The sequence below is a fragment of the Chaetodon trifascialis genome, chromosome 10, assembly GCF_039877785.1.
Source record: "Chaetodon trifascialis isolate fChaTrf1 chromosome 10, fChaTrf1.hap1, whole genome shotgun sequence".
Classification (NCBI taxonomy): domain Eukaryota; kingdom Metazoa; phylum Chordata; class Actinopteri; order Chaetodontiformes; family Chaetodontidae; genus Chaetodon; species Chaetodon trifascialis.
Genome location: NC_092065.1, coordinates 14,253,401 through 14,264,656, shown reverse-complemented (window position 1 = coordinate 14,264,656; position 11,256 = coordinate 14,253,401). Strand labels below are relative to the sequence as shown.

The 11,256-nt window shown below is 40.4% G+C and overlaps 1 protein-coding gene across 1 annotated transcript in view; it reads right to left on the bottom strand.

Moving 5' to 3' along the window:
* Positions 1-7,775: 7,775 nt before the first annotated feature.
* Positions 7,776-11,256, bottom strand: part of LOC139337172 (voltage-dependent calcium channel subunit alpha-2/delta-1) — a 58,627-nt gene continuing 55,146 nt past the window's right edge. Inside the window, exon 39 of the mRNA XM_070971630.1 lies at positions 7,776-10,134. Coding sequence (XP_070827731.1) covers positions 10,098-10,134 — 37 coding nt within the window. The 3' untranslated portion in view covers positions 7,776-10,097. The remainder of the gene's footprint in view (positions 10,135-11,256) is intronic.

The window sequence follows — 11,256 nt, the reverse complement described above, 5'->3', positions numbered from 1 at the left end:
GGCAGTAACAGGGCAGCTCTCCTGTCCTCTAGTGACAGCTAGATGGGGTGCACAGTAAATAGAAACCACATAAGTTATCACAGTGTAAGACTGGGGGTTACTGCATTTGGGGATTCCTGGTATTTTCCTTAAACTGATAGCATGTACACACAACAAAACAGGGAAATAGGTGGATAAATATGCAGGAGGAGACAGACTCCATCTCTGTCTTCTCTCTGGTTCAATGAGTAATGATCCTGCAGCTTCCTGAGAGGACCACAGAGTCATTCGCAACAATAAACAATCAGCCGTGAGTCAGATACTTTCACTGGAGCGGAGCACGAGTCCCCTTGTTTCTCAGTTTCTTTCTCTTTCTCCAACCTTTCTTTATGGTACATACACATGCAATACAACCACATATGCTGTCTCCTGCAGGCAAACATGCATTCAGCCTCTTTTCCCTCTGTCTTTCCACTTGCATTCACAAACACGCATGCTCATACATAACGAGCAGCAGATGACTGGATAACCTTCAGCAGTTTGAGCTTGCAACAAAAAGCCCTCATCACCACAATCTCATTACTGACTCTCCGAGCAAGAATTCAGTGGGTGTTTTCACTGCATCTGAGAGCCACGGCTTCTGCTAGAAGATGGAAATTAGAAAGACCCGGTAGCCCACTGCTCGCGCATATGAGTGCCGTCACCATTCAAGACTCCTCACATCTGTGGCTGGTTATTGCCAGAAACTTCATATCTTCATGCAGCTGGTAATGGAGGGAGGAAGTTCAGTGGGAGATGGAGATGATATGGAAAATGAAGAAGTTGATACTGAGAGGGTGTAGATGAAGAGCAATGTGAGAAAAATGGATTGACTGTGGCAGGAGGGTACAATACAGACCAGTGTGCTCAAGGCTGCTCTGTCTGAGCGCGTATTTGTGGAGTGTGCTGAGTATTAATGGACTTCCTGCAGATTTGTTTGGAAGTTTAGTGTGCATTTTGCAAGTCATGTGTTGCATAAGATTACTCTTCTGCCCATATATCTGAGTGAATGCATCCGTATGGGCATGTTTTCATCGACAGCGAATTAGTTGGACTTTATTGTGACCTCGACTCATTCCAGCCTCTCTTCCAGACTTCAACCATATGACCTAATATACAAGAGATGGAGCGAAATGGAAATTTGAAAGAGGCGACAGGAATAGGGGCCAGACAGTACGATAGTTTGAGTGAGACAGGGAGAGATAAGGGAAGTGGAATTGAAGAAGTATGGGAGTATAGAGTAGAGGTGGCTCAGGTATTTCACTCTAATGAGAAAAGAAAGACATTTAGGGGTTGTGTGTGGGTTTTGTGTGTGTGTTGGGGTTAGTGATGACAGTGTGGTGGCCCTAGATGCTGTAAACACAGATACTGTGTCAAGAGATCCTCCTTTAAACAAACACACACTTCCTGTTGTCAGTGCATGTGATTGTAGTCACTGCTCGTAATTGAGATCTGCTGACAGTTAACACAAATAAACCACGTACACGCACAATCTGTCCATACAAACAGTTTGAAAATATGGCTTCTCAGATAAAACTTGTGTAAAACCAGACTTTTTTTTATTTTCATTGCAGCCATGTGGTCTGCCTTCAAGTCACATTTCCATGTGATTTTTCAGATTGTGAAAAAAAAGCTGGAGAGTGGGCAGCAGACAGAAATGTAAAGCTGGAGTTTTACCACATCTTCATTATTATGCATATAAGCAAAGTGAGTCACCAACACATCCCTAGAAATAGCTTTAAAGAGGATCAGAGGACCATAACAGATATAAGCCACTCAATATGTCATGGATTTTTCTTTCCGATAATTCACTCTCACAATGAACAACTGCTTTCCTCATTATCGCTGACATACTGAAACTTACACCATCGATCACAGAAAGTCGAGAGCAAGGTTTTACTAATGACTCACCGTCAATATGCTGAATCATTCCAAATTTAACAAAGCTGTCATGTCTGCAGATGTGTCTTGGAAAGTGCTCGGGCATTAATTTTTAATTTTTTTTTGTGATTTTATTTTTGTGAGTGAAACTTACAAAAAATACTATGAATACAGTCACACACTTTAACGAGATAATTCTTATGTTGTGAGATATTGAGTAAAGACACATCAACCATTTCAGTACAACAGAACATGTCCAGTTCTCAGTGCACAGTCCTTATTCAGCCCTTTGTCTGTCCCTCCTCTTGTGTTTATGGGTGTTGATGTGAACATTTGAGACAGAGCCTTGGAACAATTCATCAACAACATGGCCTTGTGAGTTTGTATATCCATGAAAACCATAACTGTTTAAATGACACATCCTTTAGCATGGTACACATGAAGTGTGTCCCACAAACACATCAACATCCCACGCACACTCTTTTGTGCCAGCCCTTTGACAGCAGATGTCAGTCACTCAAAGGCGCACAAAACTGAAACAAACTGAAAAACACACACAAATAGGTCATGCTTACATACACATCCTATATTGTTTATGTATTTATATGATGTATTGTAAAGGAAGGACAATTTTGTAACTAGCTATTGTCTCGCTTTCAGATACAAATGTTTATTTTGAAACAACCTTCCTGAACACAGTGGTCTACACTCAGCCTAGTATCTATACTTCCCTTTGGAACCTGCTAATTAGAGCTTGAAATTGAATCAGAGTTACTAAAAATAAAATTTGTCACAATGAATTGAATTCCATAAAATCTACTCTAATCAGTGAAGACATTTAAAACAGTAAAGTGATTAAATATGATACATGCAAACAAAGAGACTATCCAAAAACTGAAATTTGGCATGAAGTGAAGTACTTTGTACAATTCCAAGCATCTATCTCGACAAAAGAATAATTACTGCATGGCCACAAAATGAAAGCCAAGATAGGAAACCAAAACACTGCCTGAGGAAAAGGGGAAAGGGGAGAGCAGGTCTTAAAATAGTGCCTAAACCTGTGTTTCCTCATTTCTTACACATCTGCTAACAGTCAGCTTGTCTTGTCTGCTGCTTACTGCTAATTTACCCCCACATGACTCACGCAGAACTAGACACACACAGGGGAGGGAGGCTGGTCGGTAAAATTAAAGAATGAAGGGGAAAAAAGTTGCTCTGGGCCAGCAGGTACATTTCATCTCACATGTGTCTGTGTCAGACTTCATATGTGTAATTAACATGTTGATGGTGAACATGGCGTACGGCAAGCGGGACAGCCTGGGTCTTCAGAACCCACCTGAGTGATTTGCCAGACACGCACACAGGTAACTCGAAGCATGAAAACACATAAACATGCCCTGTGGGGCCTTTAGGAGCCAGCTGTTAAAGTTCTACCACTTCACCCCTTCACAAAACAAACTTGCTGGTGGGACAACACTCACCAAAGAGTGTGCAAGCACTATCAGGTGATATATTTTACTCCCTTCCTGTCTGTTGATCTGTCTTGTTTTTTGATGATCTTTTTTTTTGTCATTTTTATGAGTATGTTTTTATGGGACTTGGAAAAAAAAAATTCAAAGAAAGAAACACACATCACTACTGAATGAGGATGAATCTCACAGACTTTAGTGGCTCCCTGATCTCCCTCTAGTGCCACCAGCTGGTCAGAGGTTTCATTTGTGGAGTAAAGAATCTCAACATCTACCTGATGGACTGGGACAAAATGGTGCTCACATTCGTGGTTCCCAGAGGATGAACAACAGTCTTTCCATGTCGAACCATCATCAAGTCAAAATTGCAGTTTGTCAAAGACTTTGGTTTATGACCAAATACCTGCAAAAATAACAACATTCCCATAGCATCAGTTGCACTTTGCATTTAGTGCTATTTAACAGATGGCAGGATATGGTGGGATAACTAGAGTCAGTTCATCCTCTGGGCACCATGAATGTCTCATCATTTAATTTGCACATAACACATGCAGTTGTTGTACAATATGAGCTATTCTGGTTTATATTTTCATCATCAGAGAAGAGTGTTAGGTCTAATAATTATTTTGAGACAAGGCAATATTTAATGCAACATAATGTATCAGTGTGATGTCACCAGTCACTAGCTTGGAGTCTTGTTCATCTTTGCCTTTGTGGACATTTCTGTGCTTGTTGTCGCCACCAACTGTCAATCAGTGGAAAAGCTTGAAACCAGCAGGAGAAATGTGTATCACCTCACCTGCATGCTCACACGCAAGCATGCACATTTTTTTGTATGAGTGCACAATACAAAAAAAAAAAAAAAAAAGGTTAGAATATTGCTCCATTACATTATTAGTGGTAAAAAAAAAAAAAACTCCTTTAAAGCACCTTCTGGGTTTAGATATCATATTAACAAGAAATTCTTACCAAAGAGAATTCACAAAATCGCTGATCCCACTGAGAGAATGATGTATATTCTATAAGCTTGGTGACTGCACATGCCCCCTGCAAATCTAACACCTCATGTTACCGGTTAATGTATGTTAGGCCTCACTCTAAACACAGAGAAAAATCCACAAATCAATCCCCAATCTGGGCTGGAATGGAATGTGTCCCGTTGAGACTGTTCACCTGGACGAAGTTTTCTAGTGTTATGCCTGCCAATCAAGCTGAGCGCACACACTCGGACGCATGTTCAGCATGCTTACAATCTGAGAGAAAAGAAGAGGGAGAAACCAAGGTAGTGAGAAAAGACAAGTGTGTGGTTATGTTTATGAGTTTGGAAAAGGCCATGGCATTTCCTGATAATCCAAGCCAAGTCTGTGTTTGGTGTTCTTTCCAACCCTCAGTTTGTCTCACACATCTCTCTCCTCTCCATTTTGCAAATATATTTTAGGGTTTTCTTTGGCTTATGTTGTTGCCAGGTCGGGTGGGGGTTTGTAAGAAAAGGTGCCAAAAACTTTGAACAATCACAGGAAAATATCTGACGCCTATTTAGAATCCTTTTTTTGTGATTAAGAACTTATTTGACACTATCTGTATTTTCCTTTTGTGGCAAACAAAACCCATTAAAAGTTTCATAATGGTTAGCGAAAACATTAAGATTTATGTCCAAATACTGTTTGATCCAAGTCTGGGGAGAAAGAATATGTCTCATACAGGAAAACACACAGTAGATGTAACCATGCTCTCAATCAGGCAGCAGTCACTGACAGTGCTGGAAGTCTTCAATGCACCGTAAGGAATAATTTTAGCTTCTTTTACAGGATGTCAGACCTTCACTACAGGACCTCAGTGACCCTGATGCCCTTTGCTTTGCTGTGTTTTATGGTGATGGAAAAACTGTGACCTTTTGTTGCTGCTTACAGGAAGTGTACACTTTTTCATATTTAGAAAAAAAACAAATGGTGCCAATTAAAAAAATCTTGCAGCTAATGTAAACCACATCATAGTTACCAGATTGAGGGAAGTTTATTAAGACTTGGGTTGACTGCCCCAGGAGTGTCATGACCCAGAGGCTGCTGAGAGTGTTGGGACTAAATGTGGCGCTAATGGTACGATCAAAGCGTCATTGGGTTGCAGTACTGTTCCAAAAATAGCATTTGCTGGTAAACCTCTACGCAAATGGATGCTGTATTACTATCAAAATAATGTTAATGAACTTTAAAGGAGTTTACTAATGACATGCTGATGCTTGCAGATCCAGTCATGGGTCATGTTGTTGATGCAGCATCAATCTCATGTGTCACTTCCTGCAATTAATGGAACAAACCCAAGAACCCACTCTCAGACTCTAAAATAACCACCAATGAGTCATACAGTTCCAGCTCTGAAGGATTAAGATTGGGTAAAAAGTCCATTCTTGGGAAACCCAACACCATTGGTGTTCAGCGCAAATATGTGTTGGATCAGCAGACAAAAAGAAAAGCTGAAAACATCAGAACTGTATTTGAAAAATGGTATTTTTTAAAGAAGTTAAAAAAAACCCTGTCACTCAAATTAAATGCCTCTCTTGTATGAACAATAATAGAACAATTGCATCAACATCTTGATTGAAAAGAACAGGTCAGAATGAAGTTTAGCATTCAGACATGTAATTAACAAATCCCTAATTCAACCCAAGTGACTCATTTTGATGCAAAAGAAAGGACGATCCTAAACTGTTTATTGTAATCATCCTTTGAAAATCAACATGTGCACACATTTGCTATATTCTGCAAGTATGGTCAGTCAAAGTTAAACCAGAACAACAAAAAATGGAGCATTTCTAACAGACTAGGTCATTATTTTAGCTTCATTTTCTTTTCCAAACAAATGGTTTAAATAAGGTGGTAAAAATATAGACTTGTTTTGTGTTTGGCCAGTGGTCTGAGACTCACGCCGGGACTGCAATCCCACGGTTTGATTCTGGCCTGCAACCTTTATTGCATTTCATCCCCTCTTGCTGTCCAACCATGTCTGATGTCACTTTAGACAGGCAACTGTCTAATACAGGAAAAATAAGAAGTTAGCATCGAACGGAGAAAAAAAAAAGGAAGCTGTTGCAACTGACTCAGTTAAGCCATGATTAGCACAGCACTCTGCGGCCCCATATGTCGGCAATCAAACTGAGTGAGTTTTCATTAGTAAAAGGATCGATGCCCAGAACTACAAAAATAAGAAACAAGCTGTTTAAAAAACAAAACACAAAAACAAGTGAGTTTTCGTTTAATGTGCAACTTTTATGTTAAGTGGAGTTAATTCATTCTCTTCTTGTGGTTTTGTGACTTACGAAGTATTCTAAATCACAAATTGAAAAGAGATGCAGAACTTGTCCTTGCTTTTCCTGCGTCTGTAACTTCTTAAGCAAGGCATGTTAAAGGCTACGACCTCATCCCCATTTACAAGAGTATCCCGTTACAGCCTCCCTTCTAAATATCACCATATAGCACACATACGAAGACCTCCCAGTCTGACACATCTCCAAGAAAAACAAACGTCTTTATACTCTGCACTTAAAACTGTGGCCATATTGATTCTTAGATTACCATCAGATAAACACAAATACCGTCAAGTGTTATACAACTACTCTGTAACTCTGGTGCACGCATCTGGCTTTCTGCTGCTGCTCTGGGCAGGAGATGGCAGAGCTGTCTGTGTCAATAATGTTTCCAGAGGCGTCACAAAATTAGAAACACAGGGATAAGGCCTCAGTCAGAACGCACTGGGACACAGTCTGCCATGTTGTGTCACCATACGTACAGTGAAGCTTTTCATTTGGAGGGAGCTTCTGTTGCTCTTCTCACTCCTGTGTGTGTGTGTGTGTGTGTGTGTGTGTGTGTGTGTGTGTGTGTGTGTGTGTGTGTGTGTGTGTGTGCGTGTGCGTGTGCGTGTGTGTGTGTGTGTGTGTGTGTGTGGATGAAAGAGGAAGAACAGCAAACAGGAAATAACTGGTTCATGGAATTTTTTAAAAGTGCAATTAGGTATTCTCCAGGGTGGCCTTTTCTTCTGTACATTAATGTGTGTGTGTGCTATAGGCACTCATATTTGGCCCAGTGTGGTTTTATGGTGAAGTAACCTCATTATAAATGAGATTAAAGGTTGTTGGAAAACGAAAAGGAATTGCAGCTTCTCTGAAACTTCAAACATGTCCATATTTCCATTCATTAATTCTCAGCAGTAAACACATTAAGCAGCCTGTATGAATGCCTAATTTAAACTTATCCTATCAATCTCTGCTTTTGCTGACCTTCACTGGTTTAACTTCTCACCTTCTTGCAGTGATGCAGAAGTGTCAAGTCCAGTCAGTTTTATTTATATAATCAAAAAATCACAGTATATACACATTTTGATGGAAAAAAAGAAAAAAATAGCACAACAACACTGCTGAGTGTGGTTATATGTGCAACATAGCATATGTCTGACTACACCCAATCACAAAAGTTTGAAATGATTTTATATTACCAGGCAGTGACAAAGCAGCAATCATCCACACTTACTTCATACACACAAACAGTGAAACACAGATGCAGATGCACTTCCCAGTCTCAGCAGCTGTCTCTTTGTGCAGGAAGGATGACATGTTTGGTGTGCTCCCAGTGGAGCCAAAGCAACATGGCCAGATGTGACGGAAAGAAAAGGAGCACCTCGGGTCATTACAATACAACACTTTTATTGTGAATATATTATATTTGCACAATAATCAACACCATATTATAAACATTTTTCTCCTCTTTCATTTTCTCTTTTATACAGTAAATAGTATTGGTGTACAAATGTATACAAAATTTATTCAGGCTAGTCAAGTTCCACAAAAGAGTAATTCATATACAGTATTAAAGCACAATCAGATATCAGAGGGACACGCACATGCCTGCACATAGACACGGGACCCCCGGGGTAATACACAAGTCAACACGCGACTTTGATAGGCAGGCATAACCTGAACACTCAACGCCATCAGGTCACCGTGAAGGCGAAGTGGAGAGAACTCAACTTTAACTGTCCAAATGGCTAAAAAAAGGAAAACTGAAACACTTAGGAGTGATCTTTATGACTCATGGTAAAGTAAGGCAATGCAAGATTACCAGCGGTACTGAGTGTATTCTCAAAGTTCTCTCCAACAGGCCCTGATGGTGACCGTGGGTACAGACAGCGTTCAAACACAGAACAAGCTCATCCCATGACATTGCAGCTTTTCGACACCAAGCCTTCAGCGTCTGCTTCACAGCACTTATAGAGCAACACAAAGAGGAAACAAGCATAAGGAGGAGAACAGCGAGGAGAAGAAAAACAAACAGTCTTTTTGTTATGCTGATCTCATTCACAAGTCATCTTGGCTCCTGAGACTGGTGATCCAGAAAGGTAACAGAAACGGGACTAATAAAGAGAGTGTTGGAACGCAAGCTCGAGTCTGGTTTCGTTTTTTTTTTTTTTTGACCATGGAAGAACATCATATTCCTCTCCCACAATCAAAATCACTGGTTGCTTCTATTGTTGTCTGGGCCACATAAATTAGAACTGCAGCAGTTTTGGCCCATTTTTCTGATCTACTGACACATCACTGCAAGGGCTACCCTCTCTGCTGTACTGCAGCAAGCATTAGCATAGAAGCGCACATGGTAAGAGTACAACTCTGATGCATTGCTTCATTCAGATAACAGAATGTTTGAGCTACTATGTAGGCACTGGGAATTTGATGCATCAAATTGAAGACAACCAAAGCTGTCAGACCAAGTACAAACATATTTGAAATTGTAATATCCTAATAGATTTGAAAATGGGTGCTCTCTGATCTCACTATCTACCTAGCTAACACCCTAACTTGAATTCTGATGTACACCCACATCTGAGGAATCTCTTAAAATAAACTCGCCTGTAAATTCTCTGTAGTAGGTTTTTGTGCATCTGTGGTCCTTAATACTGTGTGGAGCTTTGGTGTCAGAGTATTGGTGTTGTCTTTAGCTCTGTACTGAGCACATGCTGCTACAATACAAGACCTAACTAGTCTGGAAATGCTAGTTGATTTTGAGTACCCAAGAAATGATAGATAGATAGGTACAATACATTTAAAAAACACTCAAACAAAAGGGATATTCTTCATAGTTGCACTGGTTGCCAAAATAAAATCATTACAGCATAATGATTCATACGCAATAATATAATAAGCAACAAACAATATCGACATCTACACAAATCAACGCTGTCAGTGAACATTCAGTCTTTGAATGATATTTAGTTGGCATAGTGGGACGACTCTTCAACCTCCGCTAAATAAATCAGAGAAACAAATTAGGCAGAATTAAAGGGTTTGGTTAGCTCTTACTCTTGCACCAGTATTAAGTATATCATGGAAATGAATGCAGCTGAGCACAATAAATGTGTCCCTATTTTTGAAAATGACAAGGAGGAAATCAATGTGCACCCTTTGGCATTGGAAAATGGAAACGCTGATAAAAATGTCTTGTTGTAAATACTCTGCATACATCCTGGACGGCATAACTGTAGCATCGTCTGGCCTCTTGAAATGAGATGATGATCATTGTGTGTGTGTGTGTGTGTGTGTGTGTGTGTGTGTGTGTGTGTGTGTGTGTGTGTGTGTCTGTGTCTGTGTCTGTGTCTGTGTGTGTAGGGGTCATGAGTGTTGTAAAGATGTGATGAGCCACAAAAGCAGCAGTTGGAGCCCAAGCATTGGCAAAAGACACGGGCTCAGGCAGGTCCCTCCTCCACAATCAGAATCATCTTCCTGTTGGACGAATCAGTTGTCAGTCAATTTGATAAAAAAGTGTCTAGCTCCACTATATCTAGCACCATCATCACTATGCCTGCTCCTAACAATAATGAGCAGTACACAATTGTATTCTATCCTATTCATCGGTATCCTATCACATTACAATATGGCTTATATGTAAGCCCATAGGTCATTTTAGGCATAGTTTGGCATTTCAGGGAATATATCTTTTCGCTTTCTTGCAGAGAGTTAGAAAGGTAACAAAATCCACCTACCAGCACCTCAAATGCTTATTAAGACGTACCTCATTTGTTTAATCCCTGCAAAACCATGTATGGTTCTACAGAGAATATGCACAGGACTATGTCTTAACTGTGTGCAGGGCCAGGCTAGCTGTTTCCAGTCTGTATGCTAAGCAAACAGATATCTATCAGTCCTCTCATCTAACCCCTGGAAAGAAAGCAAACAAGCCTATTTCCTAAAATGAATTATTAATTTAAATGCTCTGTTGCAGTTACAGAGGTGTCCCAGACCTCATTCTGCCTTTCGTGCGTGTGTGTCTATACACATGCACCTGCCTACCGCAGTGTGTGGCTTTTTTGTACTTGATGGGAGTATTCAGGATATCCGTGCATGCCAAAGGCCTAGCAGAAAGAGGTGGGAGTCTTCTGCATTCAAAGGGCAGGAAAGCCATGCGGAGCTTCCTCTGTTTACACCAGTGACAAAATGGACAGGCCTGGACTCAAACTGTCTCCTTATGAGGAGCTGAGCCAAAATGGGAGAGATGGAAAGAGGAAAAGGGAGACGGCCCGCTTTTACTCTGTTCATCCACTTCCTCGGCCATTCCTCCCCTTCCCTTTGCTTCCCAACACAGCCTCTCCACAATCTAAACATGCAGGCGCATGAATTAGTGGCCTGTTATGTGTGTGATCTACGCCTTTAGAGCACAATGAAAGGCTGAGTTCACAAAGATATGGGAAATATTTTTTCCAAATATTTTGACGTTTTATAAACTGTTCAAAGTTGGGTGGTGATGTAATGATCTCACACATGATTTATCCACCTCGCTCCTTTGTTTTACTGATTTAGCTCAAATGGTCCAGTATATAAACTTCCATCAGGTCTTTTCAAGGAAAT